Consider the following 22,816-nt stretch of genomic DNA (forward strand, 5'->3'; position numbering starts at 1 on the left):
AGATTTTTTTTTTAAATTAACCGTTAAGAGAAAGCGTGATTTTATTCTGAACTTTAACTAATCACGTTTTAAGCAACTTATGATATAAAACAAAATCGGATGGGGGGGGGGTTCTTCAGAAGTTAGTTGGTGACGATTATAAGTAATTGCGAGATAAGATGGGAGCCAGAAATTAGGGGTGGGGGACTGAAAATGATAATATAATGGATTGATTATACAATATTTAAGATCAACTTGGTAGATAAACATTTATGGACGAGAAAAAAAAAAAAAAAAAAAAAAAAAAAAAAAAAAAAAATTAAAGCTAGCATTTAATACAACAGAAATACATAAATTAAATACTGAAATAAAATGTAGTTATTAATATTTGAATCTTAAAATAAAAAGTGCGAATTAATAGAGAAAATCACTTATCACAACAACGCATTCCGTCTCCAAACTAGTGAAGAATTTAACTTTTAATAGCGTTCAGAAGATTTTTTTTTAAAATTAACCGTTAAGAGAAAGCGTGATTTTATTCTGAACTTTAACTAATCACGTTTTAAGCAACTTATGATATAAAACAAAATCGGATGGGGGGGGGGGGTTCTTCCGAAGTTAGTTGGTGACGATTATAAGTAATTGCGAGATAAGATGGGAGCCAGAAATTAGGGGTGGGCGACTGAAAATGATAATATAATGGATTGATTATACAATATTTAAGATCAACTTGGTAGATAAACATTTATGGACGAGAAAAAAAAAAAAAAAAAAAAAAAAAAAAAAAAAAAATTAAAGCTAGCATTTAATACAACAGAAATACATAAATTAAATACTGAAATAAAATGTAGTTATTAATATTTGAATCTTAAAATAAAAAGTGCGAATTAATAGAGAAAATCACTTATCACAACAACGCATTCCGTCTCCAAACTAGTGAAGAATTTAACTTTTAATAGCGTTCAGAAGATTTTTTTTTTAAATTAACCGTTAAGAGAAAGCGTGATTTTATTCTGAACTTTAACTAATCACGTTTTAAGCAACTTATGATATAAAACAAAATCGGATGGGGGGGGGGGGTTCTTCCGAAGTTAGTTGGTGACGATTATAAGTAATTGCGAGATAAGATGGGAGCCAGAAATTAGGGGTGGGGGACTGAAAATGATAATATAATGGATTGATTATACAATATTTAAGATCAACTTGGTAGATAAACATTTATGGACGAGAAAAAAAAAAAAAAAAAAAAAAAAAAAAAAAATTAAAGCTAGCATTTAATACAACAGAAATACATAAATTAAATACTGAAATAAAATGTAGTTATTAATATTTGAATCTTAAAATAAAAAGTGCGAATTAATAGAGAAAATCACTTATCACAACAACGCATTCCGTCTCCAAACTAGTGAAGAATTTAACTTTTAATAGCGTTCAGAAGATTTTTTTTTTAAATTAACCGTTAAGAGAAAGCGTGATTTTATTCTGAACTTTAACTAATCACGTTTTAAGCAACTTATGATATAAAACAAAATCGGATGGGGGGGGGTTCTTCCGAAGTTAGTTGGTGACGATTATAAGTAATTGCGAGATAAGATGGGAGCCAGAAATTAGGGGTGGGGGACTGAAAATGATAATATAATGGATTGATTATACAATATTTAAGATCAACTTGGTAGATAAACATTTATGGACGAGAAAAAAAAAAAAAAAAAAAAAAAAAAAAAAATTAAAGCTAGCATTTAATACAACAGAAATACATAAATTAAATACTGAAATAAAATGTAGTTATTAATATTTGAATCTTAAAATAAAAAGTGCGAATTAATAGAGAAAATCACTTATCACAACAACGCATTCCGTCTCCAAACTAGTGAAGAATTTAACTTTTAATAGCGTTCAGAAGATTTTTTTTTTAAATTAACCGTTAAGAGAAAGCGTGATTTTATTCTGAACTTTAACTAATCACGTTTTAAGCAACTTATGATATAAAACAAAATCGGATGGGGGGGGGGGGTTCTTCCGAAGTTAGTTGGTGACGATTATAAGTAATTGCGAGATAAGATGGGAGCCAGAAATTAGGGGTGGGGGACTGAAAATGATAATATAATGGATTGATTATACAATATTTAAGATCAACTTGGTAGATAAACATTTATGGACGAGAAAAAAAAAAAAAAAAAAAAAAAAAATTAAAGCTAGCATTTAATACAACAGAAATACATAAATTAAATACTGAAATAAAATGTAGTTATTAATATTTGAATCTTAAAATAAAAAGTGCGAATTAATAGAGAAAATCACTTATCACAACAACGCATTCCGTCTCCAAACTAGTGAAGAATTTAACTTTTAATAGCGTTCAGAAGATTTTTTTTTTAAATTAACCGTTAAGAGAAAGCGTGATTTTATTCTGAACTTTAACTAATCACGTTTTAAGCAACTTATGATATAAAACAAAATCGGATGGGGGGGGGGGGGTTCTTCCGAAGTTAGTTGGTGACGATTATAAGTAATTGCGAGATAAGATGGGAGCCAGAAATTAGGGGTGGGGGACTGAAAATGATAATATAATGGATTGATTATACAATATTTAAGATCAACTTGGTAGATAAACATTTATGGACGAGAAAAAAAAAAAAAAAAAAAAAAAAAAAAAAAAAAAAAAAAAAAAAATTAAAGCTAGCATTTAATACAACAGAAATACATAAATTAAATACTGAAATAAAATGTAGTTATTAATATTTGAATCTTAAAATAAAAAGTGCGAATTAATAGAGAAAATCACTTATCACAACAACGCATTCCGTCTCCAAACTAGTGAAGAATTTAACTTTTAATAGCGTTCAGAAGATTTTTTTTTAAAATTAACCGTTAAGAGAAAGCGTGATTTTATTCTGAACTTTAACTAATCACGTTTTAAGCAACTTATGATATAAAACAAAATCGGATGGGGGGGGGGGGTTCTTCCGAAGTTAGTTGGTGACGATTATAAGTAATTGCGAGATAAGATGGGAGCCAGAAATTAGGGGTGGGCGACTGAAAATGATAATATAATGGATTGATTATACAATATTTAAGATCAACTTGGTAGATAAACATTTATGGACGAGAAAAAAAAAAAAAAAAAAAAAAAAAAAAAAAAAAAAAAAAAATTAAAGCTAGCATTTAATACAACAGAAATACATAAATTAAATACTGAAATAAAATGTAGTTATTAATATTTGAATCTTAAAATAAAAAGTGCGAATTAATAGAGAAAATCACTTATCACAACAACGCATTCCGTCTCCAAACTAGTGAACATAGATATAACAGAGATATATATATATATATATATATATATACATATATACATATATATATATATATATATATATATATATATATATATATATATATATATATATACAGGGTAGTGCAAAATCTTACATATAGCAATTGTTTTACTTATAGACAATTTACGAAAAAGGATGTCTCATCTTTAGCATAATTTTGATCACGTAAGTGTTATATATATAATTCTGCCACAGACTTAATACAAAGAAAGCTAAGGAAAAGAAAGGAGAGCATTTAAAAGAAAGAGGCGGAAAGAAAATATGTCCTGGTCTGGAAATATCTAAAAATACTCAACATTTTATGAGCATTGCATTCTGTTATACAAAATTCCGAAGGCAGAAACACTCATCGAAATAATGGATTTTTTTTTTTTTTTCACAAAGAAAATAATTAATTCCCGAAAAAGAAATCTTCTATTTTTTGGACAGATTTAACCAATGAATCACAGAAAATATTTTGATTTTGATTAGGAAGAGATAATTTCATAAAATCCCCATTCAAACTAATATATAAACAATATATATATATATATATATATATATATATATATATATATATATATATATATATATATATACATGCATATCTATAGGTCAATTTATTTAGATGTGCAAGCAATTAGAATTCAATGACATAATATACACATTCATTCAGAATTTTACACAAGCACCTGATACTATATAAATAATATAAACATAGAGACACAAAAAATATAAATATATTAGCGCTACATACCTGGTGTTGCCCAGGTACAGTAAAGTAACTTTCTCTTTTTTAAATTCTGATTTCAAGGTAGACAACTTCCATTATATTCCACAATAAAAAAAAATGTTTGCCTCGCTGATGTGTATCCTTAAGCTATTCTTAAATAATTGTCTGTCATATTGATAGTATGAACTAATCCTTGGAATCCATTGTATATAAATAGCTTGCATTACCAGTTACACGATATAAGAAATAACGACAAGAAATTAGCTAGTCAGAAAAGAAAAGCTTGATTTCTTAGATTCAATGTTGTTTGGGCCTGATTTTAAAATCCGGCATAAAAACTGTATATGTTACTGTATGTATAGAAAAATATATATCAAGAGAAATTAAAGAGTGTAGAAAGGAATTATTACAGTGTTATTATTGATAAAATTAATAAGTATCATTTTTAAAATTAAACTTACGCAGTGAATTCGAAATAAGCGGCCATTAATTGAATCAGGTTACACAAAATACGGTCTAAAATACTTATTTAGTTTGTGCATGTGGTTTAATTATTCAGTATCGAAACGGTTAATTTATATAATAATATGTGACTGATAACATTATATATAATACGCACATATATATATAAATAAATATATGTGTGTATATAAAGAGAGAGAGAGAGAGAGAGAGAGAGAGCGAGAGCGATAGATAGATAGATAGATAGATAGATAGATAGATAGATAGAGAGAGAGAGAGAGAGAGAGAGAAGGAGAGAAAGGGAGAACGAGTGACAGAAACAGAGAAGGTGAGATTTATATTTATCTAAAATTATAAATATAAAATGTATAAAAGTTATATTCCAAATAATATAGAAAGGAATATATTTTCTATATATCTCTGAAAACAAAGAGTATAATACACACACACACACACACACACACACACATATATATCTGTATATATACACACATATATATATCATATATATACAGTACACCCATACAATACAGTCACAAGTCGAGTGAGATATATATGTATGCATATACATACACACATACTTAAATTCTATATGTAATTAAATAAATACAAAAAAAAAACATGGCTCCATTACCTGAAAAAACTGACATTGATAACCTTTTACATGGCCTGAAAGACTTTGGAAAATTTCAACTCTTACAATGCACCGTGCTTAACATGATGTTAATACCTTGCGCCCATATTTTGTTGGAAGTTGTATTTATAGGTAAGATATACGTTTCCAAATTTTTATTTGATAATTTTAACCATAATAATACCCGTAAAAAAATGACGTAATTTAGTACGTGAACTGATTCTTCGTGTTATTATCATTAAATTTTTTTCAGTATTCTTATTATTTTGTTCTGGTTGGGGATGGGACATCCTATTGGATGCCAGACCTTCACTCGAACCGTATCTTTACGTGCAATTATCTGTATTTCCCTAGTAGATTTTTTTAAAATCATTTTTCATGAGTCCGATTGCTCCTCTAATGACTGGAATTATAGGAATCTTCCTAAGATTCCAGTTTCTTTTCATGTCGTATATGTAGTATATATTTGTACGCATATATATTATAATATTAGTATTTTATTATTCTTTTTTTTTTTTTTTAATGTGTGTGTGCCCGTCCGTGTATGTGTGTTTTAAACCGTATTTTGGATTTGTGACAAAGTTATTAGAACTAAAGAGACGCCGTTTAAATTCCGCGGTTGGTTTCTTCATCGAAATTATTTTCTTTGAAATGTCCAAATTCCTTGAGAGATTAACAACGTTTAGGCGATGTTTCCATTTTATGGTAAACGTAAATTATTTAATTCAATCAGTTCGTCCCAAACGGACAAATGAAAAGCGGAAAATATAGCTAATTGGCCCTCCCATTTTACAAACTATATCAGAATATTTGAAGTTTTGCTAGTTTACGATTCATGCGGGGCATTGGATGGGTGGTAAACACTAGTTATGACAACTCACCCCCCTCCCTCCTCTGGATGTTCTATGGCATTTGCCTAGTTGTCATCTGAGGCAACATCATCCTAACTATGACGACATTCTGCAAAAGAGTCCTGACAAAGAAAACATGTTTTATGTTGCTCTCCTGGGGAGACAAGTAAATAAGGTCTAGTCTCCTCACGAGGGCAGAATTCTTATTTCCTTTTCTTCGTAGTAAGTAACTCGTTGAAATATGATTTATTCGTATTATTTGGTTTGTTGGTTGTTTTTGTTTTACGGCATATCAACCCTTTTCGGGTTATTTAATGCCGAATCCAAAGATTCGGAAGAAATAAATTTTAATAGAATATATTTGTTGTTTTCAAGTCGGTTTCTATTTAACCCATAGTTGGGACCCTAACAGGTACTACCACTCTGGGTCAGAGTAGACCTGGGAGCAATGGCAATTAAAGGGTGGCTCCACACTCCCTAAAGCCCACAAGCTGGGGCCTTACCATTGGATATAGTTTAAGGTCATATCCAGGACCCCCATTGAGGGACTTTTACCCTCTGCAGGGGGGGGGGGGCAGTCGGTGTATTCTAATGCCCCACTGACAGGGCCGCGTATTATTTGGATGTTTCGGACTATTGTTCTCATATTGAGTGTTATTTTCACAACCATCCGGCTGATGTAACGGGCGACCTTCTTCTGGCGTATCGCGTCGAACTCTTGAATGTTTACTGCATTTGGAACAGAACCCTGTATTTCACTAAGGTGAGTAGCTTGCTCTTGTTTCGTCAGCCATGGCCGATTAGGAGTCATAAATAATTCGCAGTCGTATTTTTAGTATCGCCTGCTCCAAAGATTTAATTTCCAACCTATAATAAAAGAATGTCATCTAATATATAAAAAGATAAATGTCTTTTTGTCTCCATATTTTCAAACTCTATCTCCTCCGAAACTTAAAATCGCAGAGCGGCGTTAGGGGCATCAAATTATTGTTTTTTTATGGACCGCTATTTTATACGTCTTTAGCCGGTTAAAATAGTTTTTCAGGGGTCAAAACGAACGTTAAAACTGCTTTAAAAAATCTGACAAATACACCCCCCCCAAAAAAAAAACATGTGAAAAATGGCTTAAATAAGTCTGTTTCAATATTAAAATGTAAAAAATCGGTCGGTACCCGGCGCTGGCCCGGTGTTTTGGGGTGTGAGTGGTCGATCGGGGTGGGGGGTGTTAATGAAAACCTAAGAATAAGCGAAGTAAAAAAACGAACATTACGTGAAAAAATGGCTTAAATAACCCTGCTTCAATATTAAAATTTAAAAAATCGAAAAAAAACAAGACATCTTACACCACGATTCGAACCCAAAATCTTTAGATAATAACCCAGCACCCTAACCAACTGACCGAACACGACGTACACGAAATTAGCTTTTTTTATCTTTAAACTAAATAAGGTTACGACGTCGTATGGCGCATGCGTAGAAGCGACTTCGTCATGAGAGGACGGTTTTTGCTGACCCCCCCCCTCTGTAGAAAAGTACTGATTTTAGGGTAAAAAATTAACGCTTCTGGCCAATTTTTCGATATTTGTCGGGCGAAGGACGGGGGCTTTCATATTAGACCAAATTTGTGAATTTTAGTTTTGTCTGTCGAAGGTTTTTAGCAGACACACAAACACACACACATACATGCATACATACATACATACATTTCGCTTTTATATATATAGATTAAAATTTATTATGCTTATTTATATCTTGTTTAATACTAAAATTTATTGTGTTTATTTATATTTTATTTTATATTAAAATTTATTGTATTTATTTATAATTTGGTTAATATTACAATTTATTGTGTTCATAAAAAAATCAAGTGACTTTAAAGACCTGCAGCTGATTACAGGGACGATGACGGACATGACACACCAAGGTCAATGTCTTAAAGAGGTTGATTAAATCCGGATGATGAGCACTGTCTTTATGCACCTTGCTGCATATTACACGCACTGTGCTATGAGGTCACTGTGGAACATTGAATGACGGTGGTCTGTTATTGTGACACTTCAGGTAGCCTGCCTTCGAAAGAAGAACACGACCACACGTTTCACAGATCCAATTTGCATTGTTGCCGGGTAAAATTTCAGATTTCCTCTCCTAAGTGGCCTTTTAAATTTGGCACGCTCCATCCTCTTAACCTGAATAGTACTACATCCATTTTTTTACAAATTTCCGCCAAGCGCTACGATCAACTGCAGTTTATTTCCAAGTGTCGATATCAATATCTGTATCCCTGATTGCTTTCGAGACCATCCCTGTGGCGCTTTCTGGGCTTATGTTGTAGGGGCTTACCGCTCGCAAGTTCTCCATAGAAGAGTCACTCTGGGAGGCTATCATCACCTATACGTACAAAGTAACCTGCCCAGTGCATAACTGGTTTGATGAAAATTATCAGGAAATCAGTAACCTACTTCAAGAGAAACATCATCTTTATGAGAAGGTCTTTCATCAACGAATGCAAGGAGATACATCTGTTATAAAGGACTGCAAGAGACACAAGTGTTATTCTGCAAAGAGGACTTAGGCAGATGAAAAACATGGTAGTCTAACATATCGGAAGTACAGTCTACCTCTCACAGAAATGACACAAAAACAATGTTTACATTTTTTTTTATTTTTCCCCTCTTTATCCCCGATAGTTCCTTTGAAGTCAAAAGATAATCAAGGACGCAAACAAGTGCCAATGCAGGAAATCTACCCCGAGGCCGCCTGCTTCTTAGATTCAAAGACCAGCTCAAGAAATCTCTAGGTGAGGTCAATATAGATCCAAACACCTTTGAAGCCTCATCGAACAACAGACATGAATGGAAGAACAGAATCAAACTAGGTAAAAGCCAATTCTAATCTAATAACTAAACGGCAACAATGGGTACTTCGAGCCAACCAACTGCAACCACACCCACAATACAATGTGACAAATGCGATCGACTATTCAGAGCCCGAATTGTTTATGTTTCCCGCCAAAAAAGGACCCACAATCCCAATAATGACTAAAATTATTTCGAAGCTCATAAAACTTTCTTTTCTGCATTGGGTTTTGGATCTATTATATTCGGACACGAATGCATGCCGACGAAGACGACGACAAGCATGTATATGCATGAATATACTTATATAGAGAGAGGAAGTCTCGAAATGAAGACGAAACGTTGATGAACACATAATACGGTTTGTTCCTTTTTATTTCTCTATTTTGTCGGAATACTATTTCCATTATTCTCATCATATATATATATATATATATATATATATATATATATATATATATATATATATATATACATATATATGCATGTATTTATGTATATGTATATATATATATATATATATATATATATATATATATATATATATATATATGTATATACGTGTATGGATATATATGTATATGTATTTATGTATGTATGCATATCTATGTATGCATACGTATACATATATATATATATATAGAAATATATATATATATATATATATATATATATATATATATACGAGCAAACAGTTAATAAAACATGTTAAAGAACAATTTGAAATGAGTGAAAAACATATTTAATCTGAAAAAGAAACACAATGCGGGATCGGATTTTGCATGCAAATGTATTTGATGAAACAACAAGTAAGTCAAAGATCTTACTTGATAACAAAAAAAGTGAAGCAAAGGGAATATGGTGAAGAAAAAGGTGATTACACGTGAATGAATATCCTGGTGGAAGATAAATAATCCAGTGACGGTACGAGAAAAAATTTGGAGACGTTAACAATGCAACTGTGGTGAAATTTGTCTTCGTGAGATTCATTTATATGTACTTATATACCTACATGTATGTACATATATATATATATATATATATATATATATATATATATATATATGTGGGGGGGGAATATATATATATATATATATGTGTGTGTGGGGGGAATATATATATATATATATATTCCCACAAACACACACACACACATATATATATATATATGTGTGTGTGGGGGGGAATATATATATATATATATATATATATATATATATTCCCACAAACACACACACATATTTATATATATATATATATATATATATATATATATATATATATATATATATATATATATATGTGCGTGTGGGGGGATATATATATATATATATATATATATATTCCCACAAACACACACACACATATATATATATGTGTGTGGGGGGGAATATATATATATATATATATATATATATATATATTCCCATAAACACACACACATATTTATATATATATATATATATATATATATATATATATATATATATATATATATATATATATATATATACGTTTTATTTTTATTAACGTATCTTTCTGTTAAGTTACATTATTGTTTCGGCTACACGGCCGTTTTTTTTTTTTTGGCCGTCTGTAGCGTCCTCAGACTTTTACAGAAATGTTCGCTATTTTATGTATTTTTTTCTTTTCTTATAGCTTACCGTCCAAATTATCAATGCCGAAATCTAACATCTTCACAAATGTGGACATACAATGCAAGCAATATTGTTTACCAGAAATGTTCAATTGAGCTACAGATGAACCCGAACGAATCGTCCGTACAGAGTAAAACTATTCCATGCGTAAACGGACTCGATTTTAGCGGACCAATCGATGAATCTATTGTATCAGAGGTAAGTCATACCGACAGAGCCAACCGGTATCTATTTACTTAATACTAACTTTACAGAATCGGCGTTGCCCGCGAATCATTTTACTTTTATTTATTTATATTTTTAGCACGTTTTCTTTTGTCTTTATTATTGTTGAGTAGATCTCCTTGGGTCTAGATATTCTTCCAACGTTCACATTGAAGTCATCATTTTTTTTCTTTATTATTGTTGACTCTATTCGCTGAAGCCTAGATGTTCATTTTCTGCCTATGACTCGTCTAGGTCAAACGCCAGCAAAGATCTCTTTTAAACTCTTACATTGGTTTGCACGATGGCGTCATCATTTTGTGCCGTCATATACTGTGCGTGGTAATCCATGGTCGTCGTAATAGTAGCCCAATCACTGTAAAATGACCTCAGACTTGATGTTCTAGCAAACAAGATCTGTCGAACCATCAGAACATCGATAACACAAGGGAACACTCAATATGTTGCATTTAAAGAAAGACTTGTTTTTAGTCAATGTAAGTGTGCTGAGTTAAAATCTGAAGTTAGTTTTATTCTGCAAGCTACAGATTTTATGCAATCTTTTATTTTTATTAAAAAAAAACAAAAAAAACGAGCATTATTATAAGATATTGCAATGTCAGCCACAAAACAGTATATTTAACAAGGCAAAAGAAACAAAACAATAAAATGTGATTTTAGATTAAAGTACACCATTGTTAGAAGTGCCATATGTTTTTCTGGAAAAGTTTCTCAGAAAACAGTCTTTATCGCAACGTGAGATAAGCATCATTCACAACGTTCTTCAGATAAGAGTCAATCACATCTAATAACGTTTATCACTTTCTGTCTGAACAATATTTTAGTCAGGCAGGAATTTGCGTTTGTAACTTTTGCGTTTGTACACTTCATCTGGGCAATCTCGTTTAATACTCCAGCAGTAGTCGGCCATCATACTTTTGTCCCAGCGACCTTGGTAGCGTTCTTCCATGATCTTTAGGTCTTGGTGCTCATGTTGCACCCGAGAGCACGAAAAGCGAGAAGCATTCTGTTCACAAGTTCATTGTAGTTCTCTGCCTTGTTGTTTCCAAGGAAGTTCTGAACGACTGCCACAAAGGATAGCCATGCTGCCTTCTCCAAGGCGGTCATCTTGGCAACAAACTGATCATCACGAATGAGGGTTCGAATCTGTGGGCCATCAAACACACCTGCTTTGATCTTCTCGAACGACAACCCTGGTATAGCTGTGATGATGTGTTGGAAACATTCACCTTCGGTATCCAGTGCCTTGACAAATTGTTTCATCAAACCTAATTTGATGTGCAGCGGAGGAAAGATGAGCCTATCTCTGTTAACAATTGGGTCATGTGTGATATTTGGCATGCCTGCTTCAAGGGTTTCACGAACAGGCCAATCCTTCTGGACCCAGTGTCTGTCTCGTGCTCGACTGTCCCACATGCAGAGGTAACATGGAAACTTGGTGAAACCTTTCTGTTGACCAAGAAGGAAGTTTACCATTTTCAAGTCTACACAAATGATCCAGTTGTGCTCACGATATTTTAAGAAGTCCATGACCATTCTGATGTCATCATAGTCTTCCCGCAGATGAACTGAATGACCGACAGGCACTGCCCCGTAAACATTGCCATTATGCAAAAGAACACACTTGAGACTGCGCTTAGAACTGTCTAAAAAGAGCCGCCATTCAGTTGGATCATAGTGAGGAACACCCAGTTCCTGGAGAAGACCTGGGATATCATGGCAGTTAACAAACTGTCTGTCTTCTGAAAAGAAGGTCACAAAAAGCTGGTCACGCTTTCTGTAATATGATACTTTAACAGTGTGATCAACAAGATTTTTGCCTTCTAATCTTGATGCCAAAAGCTCAGCTGCTTTCTTTGAAAGACCTAAATCCCGAACTAAGTCATTCAGTTCAGTCTGGTGAAGAGGCTTGGGGACTGGGGGAGATTCAGTCTCTGAAGAAAATTCCTCGGGTTGTTCCCACTCAGTTTCTGGTAGTTCATTGTCACAACTGTCTTCCTCGGCTGTGTCATGTCCAATGTCTTTATCGTTTAATGAAGGCAAACCTTTGAAAACTGGAACAGGAACTTCTTCAGAGTGCGGAGCAGGCCGAATAGCTGAGAAAATGTTCTGATATACGATCTTATGTCTATTTTTCTTGCCCACACCCGCTGTGTTTACCATGCAGAAGTAGCAATCAGTTACATGGTTGGTGGGTTCTCGCCAAATCATTGGAACTCCAAAAGGCAGACCATTGCGTTTTCCTTTGGTCCAGCTTCGGAGCATTTCCTCACAATTGTGGCCCACAACATGAGGAGCCCATTGCTTGTCTTGGTCACCAAGATGAACTTCAAAATAAGCCTTGTAGGCTCGCTTCACAAACAAGGATATGTTACGTCTCTGATGATGGAGTGTGTAGCAACCACAGATGTAACCGAAGGCATCAGGCTTGTTTCTACAGTGATGTCTCGATGAGGAATCCATGTTTGATCTGGAAAAAAGAAGGCAGATAAAAATATTAGAATCTATCTATGTATATAATCTCAAAATGCTTAGATTTGGGTTACGTAAGTTCATATTTAGACTATTTCATCTATCTCAAATTGCATGAAAACTAGAGCTTATGGAGAAAAACTAATTTCAGATTTGAAATCAGCGCCTAAAAATCCTACAGAATCAGTTAAAAAATCAAATGCAACAGAAAGTTAAAAAAATAGTGTTCCCCAGTGTAATGAATGAGAATATTAGAAAACTTCAACTTCCAAAGTCGCATTGAAAATGAGAAAAATAATGATACATACGATCTATACTGAAATCAATATTAATTCTGAAAAAAGGGAGTAAAATGAGAATTAATTAAAACTGAAAATGTTGTCTGTCGTTTCTCTGAAATAATATTCTTTAAAAATTTTGTTGCTTCTTGTTGATTTAAAAAAAATAAAATTCCTTAATTATTTACTTCAAAAGTTTCATGGCAATTTTAAAAATTTAACACGAGTCGATTTAGACAGAAACTAAATTATATATATATATATATATATATATATATATATATATATATATGAGAGAGAGAGAGAGAGAGAGAGAGTAATTTATAAAATATATATGGAGATTAAGCTACACTGAATATTGCGCCTTTCATCCACTCTAGGATTCTTAAGGCTTATGCGCATAAGACTGAAGAATATTAGAGTGGATGAAATGCGGAATATTCAGTGTAGCTTAATCTCCATATATATTTTATAAATTACTAACTAGCTCTACCTTCGTATTGAGCACTTTTGAAGTAAATACTTAAAGTTTACGCATAAATTTATACTTTCGTATATTAATTTTATGTGAGTAAATGAAGTAGTTATATAAATCTCCCCTCTTCGGTAGAGCACTCTCGTAAATTATCTTACTCGCTACTTAATTTAGCTGAAATAATGCGAAGCTCGCGATTTGTTTACAAACAAACGTTTGAGCCCTCTATGAGTAGCGGACGGATGTTTATTTAAATAGACGTTCGGACAGTGTAATTTCGGCCACCGATTCCGTAGTCAGGGGGTAGGACTGCCGACTGTCATCACGACGGTTCTAGGTTCGATCCTCGGCTTGGGAGAGGTGTTAGTCTAGCGGCACTGATGAGTTGTGAAACAACGAAACAGGTCTGTATGTCGATGACTAAAATATATTTTATAAAGCTCCCCTCTTCGGTAGAGCACTCTCGTAAATTATCTTACTCGCTACTTAATTCAGCTGAAATAATGCGAAGCTCGCGATTTGTTTACAAACAAACGTCTGAGCCCTCTATGAGTAGTGGACGGATGTTTATTTAAATAGACGTTCGGACAGTATAATTTCGGCCACCGATTCCGTAGTCAGGGGATAGGACTGCCGACTGTCATCACGACGGTTCTAGGTTCGATCCTCGGCTTGGGAGAGGTGTTAGTCTAGCGGCACTGATGAGTTGTGAAACAACGAAACAGGTCTGTATGTCGATGACTAAAATATATTTTATAAAGCTCCCCTCTTCGGTAGAGCACTCTCGTAAATTATCTTACTCGCTACTTAATTTAGCTGAAATAATGCGAAGCTCGCGATTTGTTTACAAACAAACGTTTGAGCCCTCTATGAGTAGCGGACGGATGTTTATTTAAATAGACGTTCGGACAGTGTAATTTCGGCCACCGATTCCGTAGTCAGGGGGTAGGACTGCCGACTGTCATCACGACGGTTCTAGGTTCGATCCTCGGCTTGGGAGAGGTGTTAGTCTAGCGGCACTGATGAGTTGTGAAACAACGAAACAGGTCTGTATGTCGATGACTACAATATATTTTATAAAGCTCCCCTCTTCGGTAGAGCACTCTCGTAAATTATCTTACTCGCTACTTAATTTAGCTGAAATAATGCGAAGCTCGCGATTTGTTTACAAACAAACGTCTGAGCCCTCTATGAGTAGCGGACGGATGTTTATTTAAATAGACGTTCGGACAGTGTAATTTCGGCCACCGATTCCGTAGTCAGGGGGTAGGACTGCCGACTGTCATCACGACGGTTCTAGGTTCGATCCTCGGCTTGGGAGAGGTGTTAGTCTAGCGGCACTGATGAGTTGTGAAACAACGAAACAGGTCTGTATGTCGATGACTAAAATATATTTTATTTTATAAAGCTCCCCTCTTCGGTAGAGCACTCTCGTAAATTATCTTACTCGCTACTTAATTTAGCTGAAATAATGCGAAGCTCGCGATTTGTTTACAAACAAACGTTTGAGCCCTCTATGAGTAGCGGACGGATGTTTATTTAAATAGACGTTCGGACGGTGTAATTTCGGCCACCGATTCCGTAGTCAGGGGGTAGGACTGCCGACTGTCATCACGACGGTTCTAGGTTCGATCCTCGGCTTGGGAGAGGTGTTAGTCTAGCGGCACTGATGAGTTGTGAAACAACGAAACAGGTCTGTATGTCGATGACTAAAATATATTTTGTAAAGCTCCCCTCTTCGGTAGAGCACTCTCGTAAATTATCTTACTCGCTACTTAATTTAGCTGAAATAATGCGAAACTCGCGATTTGTTTACAAACAAACGTTTGAGCCCTCTATGAGTAGCGGACGGATGTTTATTTAAATAGACGTTCGGACAGTGTAATTTCGGCCACCGATTCCGTAGTCAGGGGGTAGGACTGCCGACTGTCATCACGACGGTTCTAGGTTCGATCCTCGGCTTGGGAGAGGTGTTAGTCTAGCGGCACTGATGAGTTGTGAAACAACGAAACAGGTCTGTATGTCGATGACTAAAATATATTTTATTTTATAAAGCTCCCCTCTTCGGTAGAGCACTCTCGTAAATTATCTTACTCGCTACTTAATTTAGCTGAAATAATGCGAAGCTCGCGATTTGTTTACAAACAAACGTTTGAGCCCTCTATGAGTAGCGGACGGATGTTTATTTAAATAGACGTTCGGACAGTGTAATTTCGGCCACCGATTCCGTAGTCAGGGGGTAGGACTGCCGACTGTCATCACGACGGTTCTAGGTTCGATCCTCGGCTTGGGAGAGGTGTTAGTCTAGCGGCACTGATGAGTTGTGAAACAACGAAACAGGTCTGTATGTCGATGACTAAAATATATTTTATTTTATAAAGCTCCCCTCTTCGGAAGAGCACTCTTGTAAATTATCTTACTCGCTACTTAATTTAGCTGAAATAATGCGAAGCTCGCGATTTGTTTACAAACAAACGTCTGAGCCCTCTATGAGTAGTGGACGGATGTTTATTTAAATAGACGTTCGGACAGTATAATTTCGGCCACCGATTCCGTAGTCAGGGGGTAGGACTGCCGACTGTCATCACGACGGTTCTAGGTTCGATCCTCGGCTTGGGAGAGGTGTTAGTCTAGCGGCACTGATGAGTTGTGAAACAACGAAACAGGTCTGTATGTCGATGACTAAAATATATTTTATAAAGCTCCCCTCTTCGGTAGAGCACTCTCGTAAATTATCTTACTCGCTACTTAATTCAGCTGAAATAATGCGAAGCTCGCGATTTGTTTACAAACAAACGTTTGAGCCCTCTATGAGTAGCGGACGGATGTTTATTTAAATAGACGTTCGGACAGTGTAATTTCGGCCACCGATTCCGTAGTCAGGGGGTAGGACTGCCGACTGTCATCACGACGGTTCTAGGTTCGATCCTCGGCTTTGGAGAGGTGTTAGTCTAGCGGCACTGATGAGTTGTGAAACAACGAAACAGGTCTGTATGTCGATGACTAAAATATATTTTATTTTATAAAGCTCCCCTCTTCGGTAGAGCACTCTCGTAAATTATCTTACTCGCTACTTAATTTAGCTGAAATAATGCGAAGCTCGCGATTTGTTTACAAACAAACGTTTGAGCCCTCTATGAGTAGCGGACGGATGTTTATTTAAATAGACGTTCGGACGGTGTAATTTCGGCCACCGATTCCGTAGTCAGGGGGTAGGACTGCCGACTGTCATCACGACGGTTCTAGGTTCGATCCTCGGCTTTGGAGAGGTGTTAGTCTAGCGGCACTGATGAGTTGTGAAACAACGAAACCGGTCTGTATGTCGATGACTAAAATATATTTTATAAAGCTCCCCTCTTCGGTAGAGCACTCTCGTAAATTATCTTACTCGCTACTTAATTTAGCTGAAATAATGCGAAGCTCGCGATTTGTTTACAAACAAACGTTTGAGCCCTCTATGAGTAGCGGACGGATGTTTATTTAAATAGACGTTCGGACAGTGTAATTTCGGCCACCGATTCCGTAGTCAGGTGGTAGGACTGCCGACTGTCATCACGACGGTTCTAGGTTCGATCCTCGGCTTGGGAGAGGTGTTAGTCTAGCGGCACTGATGAGTTGTGAAACAACGAAACAGGTCTGTATGTCGATGGCTTTAATATATTTTATAAAGCTCCCCTCTTCGGTAGAGCACTCTCGTAAATTATCTTACTCGCTACTTAATTTAGCTGAAATAATGCGAAGCTCGCGATTTGTTTACAAACAAACGTTTGAGCCCTCTATGAGTAGCGGACGGATGTTTATTTAAATAGACGTTCGGACGGTGTAATTTCGGCCACCGATTCCGTAGTCAGGGGGTAGGACTGCCGACTGTCATCACGACGGTTCTAGGTTCGATCCTCGGCTTGGGAGAGGTGTTAGTATAGCGGCACTGATGAGTTGTGAAACAACGAAACAGGTCTGTATGTCGATGACTAAAATATATTTTATAAAGCTCTCCTCTTCGGTAGAGCACTCTCGTAAATTATCTTACTCGCTACTTAATTTAGCTGAAATAATGCGAAGCTCGCGATTTGTTTACAAACAAACGTTTGAGCCCTCTATGAGTAGCGGACGGATGTTTATTTAAATAGACGTTCGGACAGTGTAATTTCGGCCACCGATTCCGTAGTCAGGGGGTAGGACTGCCGACTGTCATCACGACGGTTCTAGGTTCGATCCTCGGCTTGGGAGAGGTGTTAGTCTAGCGGCACTGATGAGTTGTGAAACAACGAAACAGGTCTGTATGTCGATGACTAAAATATATTTTATTTTATAAAGCTCCCCTCTTCGGTAGAGCACTCTCGTAAATTATCTTACTCGCTACTTAATTTAGCTGAAATAATGCGAAGCTCGCGATTTGTTTACAAACAAACGTTTGAGCCCTCTATGAGTAGCGGACGGATGTTTATTTAAATAGACGTTCGGACAGTGTAATTTCGGCCACCGATTCCGTAGTCCGGGGGTAGGACTGCCGACTGTCATCACGACGGTTCTAGGTTCGATCCTCGGCTTGGGAGAGGTGTTAGTCTAGCGGCACTGATGAGTTGTGAAACAACGAAACAGGTCTGTATGTCGATGACTACAATATATTTTATAAAGCTCCCCTCTTCGGTAGAGCACTCTCGTAAATTATCTTATTCGCTACTTAATTTAGCTGAAATAATGCGAAGCTCACGATTTGTTTACAAACAAACGTCTGAGCCCTCTATGAGTAGTGGACGGATGTTTATTTAAATAGACGTTCGGACAGTATAATTTCGGCCACCGATTCCGTAGTCAGGGGGTAGGACTGCCGACTCTCATCACGACGGTTCTAGGTTCGATCCTCGGCTTGGGAGAGGTGTTAGTCTAGCGGCACTGATGAGTTGTGAAACAACGAAACAGGTCTGTATGTCGATGACTACAATATATTTTATAAAGCTCCCCTCTTCGGTAGAGCACTCTCGTAAATTATCTTACTCGCTACTTAATTTAGCTGAAATAATGCGAAGCTCGCGATTTGTTTACAAACAAACGTTTGAGCCCTCTATGAGTAGCGGACGGATGTTTATTTAAATAGACGTTCGGACAGTGTAATTTCGGCCACCGATTCCGTAGTCAGGGGGTAGGACTGCCGACTGTCATCACGACGGTTCTAGGTTCGATCCTCGGCTTGGGAGAGGTGTTAGTCTAGCGGCACTGATGAGTTGTGAAACAACGAAACAGGTCTGTATGTCGATGACTAAAATATATTTTATTTTATAAAGCTCCCCTCTTCGGTAGAGCACTCTCGTAAATTATCTTACTCGCTACTTAATTTAGCTGAAATAATGCGAAGCTCGCGATTTGTTTACAAACAAACGTTTGAGCCCTCTATGAGTAGCAGACGGATGTTTATTTAAATAGACGTTCGGACAGTGTAATTTCGGCCACCGAATCCGTAGTCAGGGGGTAGGACTGCCGACTGTCATCACGACGGTTCTAGGTTCGATCCTCGGCTTGGGAGAGGTGTTAGTCTAGCGGCACTGATGAGTTGTGAAACAACGAAACAGGTCTGTATGTCGATGACTAAAATATATTTTATAAAGCTCCCCTCTTCGGTAGAGCACTCTCGTAAATTATCTTACTCGCTACTTAATTTAGCTGAAATAATGCGAAGCTCGCGATTTGTTTACAAACAAACGTTTGAGCCCTCTATGAGTAGCGGACGGATGTTTATTTAAATAGACGTTCGGACAGTGTAATTTCGGCCACCGATTCCGTAGTCAGGGGGTAGGACTGCCGACTGTCATCACGACGGTTCTAGGTTCGATCCTCGGCTTGGGAGAGGTGTTAGTCTAGCGGCACTGATGAGTTGTGAAACAACGAAACAGGTCTGTATGTCGATGACTAAAATATATTTTATTTTATAAAGCTCCCCTCTTCGGAAGAGCACTCTTGTAAATTATCTTACTCGCTACTTAATTTAGCTGAAATAATGCGAAGCTCGCGATTTGTTTACAAACAAACGTTTGAGCCCTCTATGAGTAGCAGACGGATGTTTATTTAAATAGACGTTCGGACAGTGTAATTTCGGCCACCGAATCCGTAGTCAGGGGGTAGGACTGCCGACTGTCATCACGACGGTTCTAGGTTCGATCCTCGGCTTGGGAGAGGTGTTAGTCTAGCGGCACTGATGAGTTGTGAAACAACGAAACAGGTCTGTATGTCGATGACTAAAATATATTTTATAAAGCTCCCCTCTTCGGTAGAGCACTCTCGTAAATTATCTTACTCGCTACTTAATTTAGCTGAAATAATGCGAAGCTCGCGATTTGTTTACAAACAAACGTTTGAGCCCTCTATGAGTAGCGGACGGATGTTTATTTAAATAGACGTTCGGACAGTGTAATTTCGGCCACCGATTCCGTAGTCAGGGGGTAGGACTGCCGACTGTCATCACGACGGTTCTAGGTTCGATCCTCGGCTTGGGAGAGGTGTTAGTCTAGCGGCACTGATGAGTTGTGAAACAACGAAACAGGTCTGTATGTCGATGACTAAAATATATTTTATTTTATAAAGCTCCCCTCTTCGGTAGAGCACTCTCGTAAATTATCTTACTCGCTACTTAATTTAGCTGAAATAATGCGAAGCTCGCGATTTGTTTACAAACAAACGTTTGAGCCCTCTATGAGTAGCGGACGGATGTTTATTTAAATAGACGTTCGGACGGTGTAATTTCGGCAACCGATTCCGTAGTCAGGGGGTAGGACTGCCGACTGTCATCACGACGGTTCTAGGTTCGATCCTCGGCTTGGGAGAGGTGTTAGTATAGCGGCACTGATGAGTTGTGAAACAACGAAACAGGTCTGTATGTCGATGACTAAAATATATTTTATAAAGCTCTCCTCTTCGGTAGAGCACTCTCGTAAATTATCTTACTCGCTACTTAATTTAGCTGAAATAATGCGAAGCTCGCGATTTGTTTACAAACAAACGTTTGAGCCCTCTATGAGTAGCGGACGGATGTTTATTTAAATAGACGTTCGGACAGTGTAATTTCGGCCACCGATTCCGTAGTCAGGGGGTAGGACTGCCGACTGTCATCACGGCGGTTCTAGGTTCGATCCTCGGCTTGGGAGAGGTGTTAGTCTAGCGGCACTGATGAGTTGTGAAACAACGAAACAGGTCTGTATGTCGATGACTAAAATATATTTTATAAAGCTCCCCTCTTCGGTAGAGCACTCTCGTAAATTATCTTACTCGCTACTTAATTTAGCTGAAATAATGCGAAGCTCGCGATTTGTTTACAAACAAACGTTTGAGCCCTCTATGAGTAGCAGACGGATGTTTATTTAAATAGACGTTCGGACAGTGTAATTTCGGCCACCGATTCCGTAGTCAGGGGGTAGGACTGCCGACTGTCATCACGACGGTTCTAGGTTCGATCCTCGGCTTGGGAGAGGTGTTAGTCTAGCGGCACTGATGAGTTGTGAAACAACGAAACAGGTCTGTATGTCGATGACTAAAATATATTTTATTTTATAAAGCTCCCCTCTTCGGTAGAGCACTCTCGTAAATTATCTTACTTGCTACTTAATTTAGCTGAAATAATGCGAAGCTCGCGATTTGTTTACAAACAAACGTTTGAGCCCTCTATGAGTAGCGGACGGATGTTTATTTAAATAGACGTTCGGACAGTGTAATTTCGGCCACCGATTCCGTAGTCAGGGGGTAGGACTGCCGACTGTCATCACGACGGTTCTAGGTTCGATCCTCGGCTTGGGAGAGGTGTTAGTCTAGCGGCACTGATGAGTTGTGAAACAACGAAACCGGTCTGTATGTCGATGACTAAAATATATTTTATAAAGCTCCCCTCTTCGGTAGAGCACTCTCGTAAATTATCTTACTCGCTACTTAATTTAACTGAAATAATGCGAAGCTCGCGATTTGTTTACAAACAAACGTCTGAGCCCTCTATGAGTAGTGGACGGATGTTTATTTAAATAGACGTTCGGACAGTGTAATTTCGGCCACCGATTCCGTAGTCAGGGGGTAGGACTGCCGACTGTCATCACGACGGTTCTAGGTTCGATCCTCGGCTTGGGAGAGGTGTTAGTCTAGCGGCACTGATGAGTTGTGAAACAACGAAACAGGTCTGTATGTCGATGACTAAAATATATTTTATAAAGCTCCCCTCTTCGGTAGAGCACTCTCGTAAATTATCTTACTCGCTACTTAATTAAGCTGAAATAATGCGAAGCTCGCGATTTGTTTACAAACAAACGTTTGAGCCCTCTATGAGTAGCGGACGGATGTTTATTTAAATAGACGTTCGGACAGTGTAATTTCGGCCACCGATTCCGTAGTCAGGGGGTAGGACTGCCGACTGTCATCACGACGGTTCTAGGTTCGATCCTCGGCTTTGGAGAGGTGTTAGTCTAGCGGCACTGATGAGTTGTGAAACAACGAAACAGGTCTGTATGTCGATGACTAAAATATATTTTATTTTATAAAGCTCCCCTCTTCGGTAGAGCACTCTCGTAAATTATCTTACTCGCTACTTAATTTAGCTGAAATAATGCGAAGCTCGCGATTTGTTTACAAACAAACGTTTGAGCCCTCTATGAGTAGCGGACGGATGTTTATTTAAATAGACGTTCGGACGGTGTAATTTCGGCCACCGATTCCGTAGTCAGGGGGTAGGACTGCCGACTGTCATCACGACGGTTCTAGGTTCGATCCTCGGCTTTGGAGAGGTGTTAGTCTAGCGGCACTGATGAGTTGTGAAACAACGAAACCGGTCTGTATGTCGATGACTAAAATATATTTTATAAAGCTCCCCTCTTCGGTAGAGCACTCTCGTAAATTATCTTACTC

At 36.9% G+C, this 22,816-nt stretch overlaps 1 protein-coding gene across 4 annotated transcripts in view; it reads left to right on the forward strand.

Moving 5' to 3' along the window:
• The window catches only part of LOC145256299 (organic anion transporter 3-like), a 324,435-nt gene that overhangs the window by 253,437 nt on the left and 48,182 nt on the right, over positions 1-22,816 (forward strand). For 3 of the 4 annotated variants that reach the window (XM_080115028.1, XM_080115027.1, XM_080115029.1), the window contains one exon: positions 10,491-10,687. In XM_080115028.1, the coding sequence (XP_079971154.1) occupies positions 10,535-10,687 (153 nt within the window). In that variant the 5' untranslated portion in view covers positions 10,491-10,534. Of the gene's footprint in view, positions 1-6,572; positions 6,737-10,490; positions 10,688-22,816 lie in introns of those variants that run through there. The other variant, XM_080115030.1, reaches the window with a different exon arrangement.

The sequence above is a fragment of the Euprymna scolopes genome, chromosome 32 (genome assembly GCF_053919585.1).
Source record: "Euprymna scolopes isolate OS-2025 chromosome 32, ASM5391958v1, whole genome shotgun sequence".
NCBI lineage: Eukaryota > Metazoa > Mollusca > Cephalopoda > Sepiida > Sepiolidae > Euprymna > Euprymna scolopes.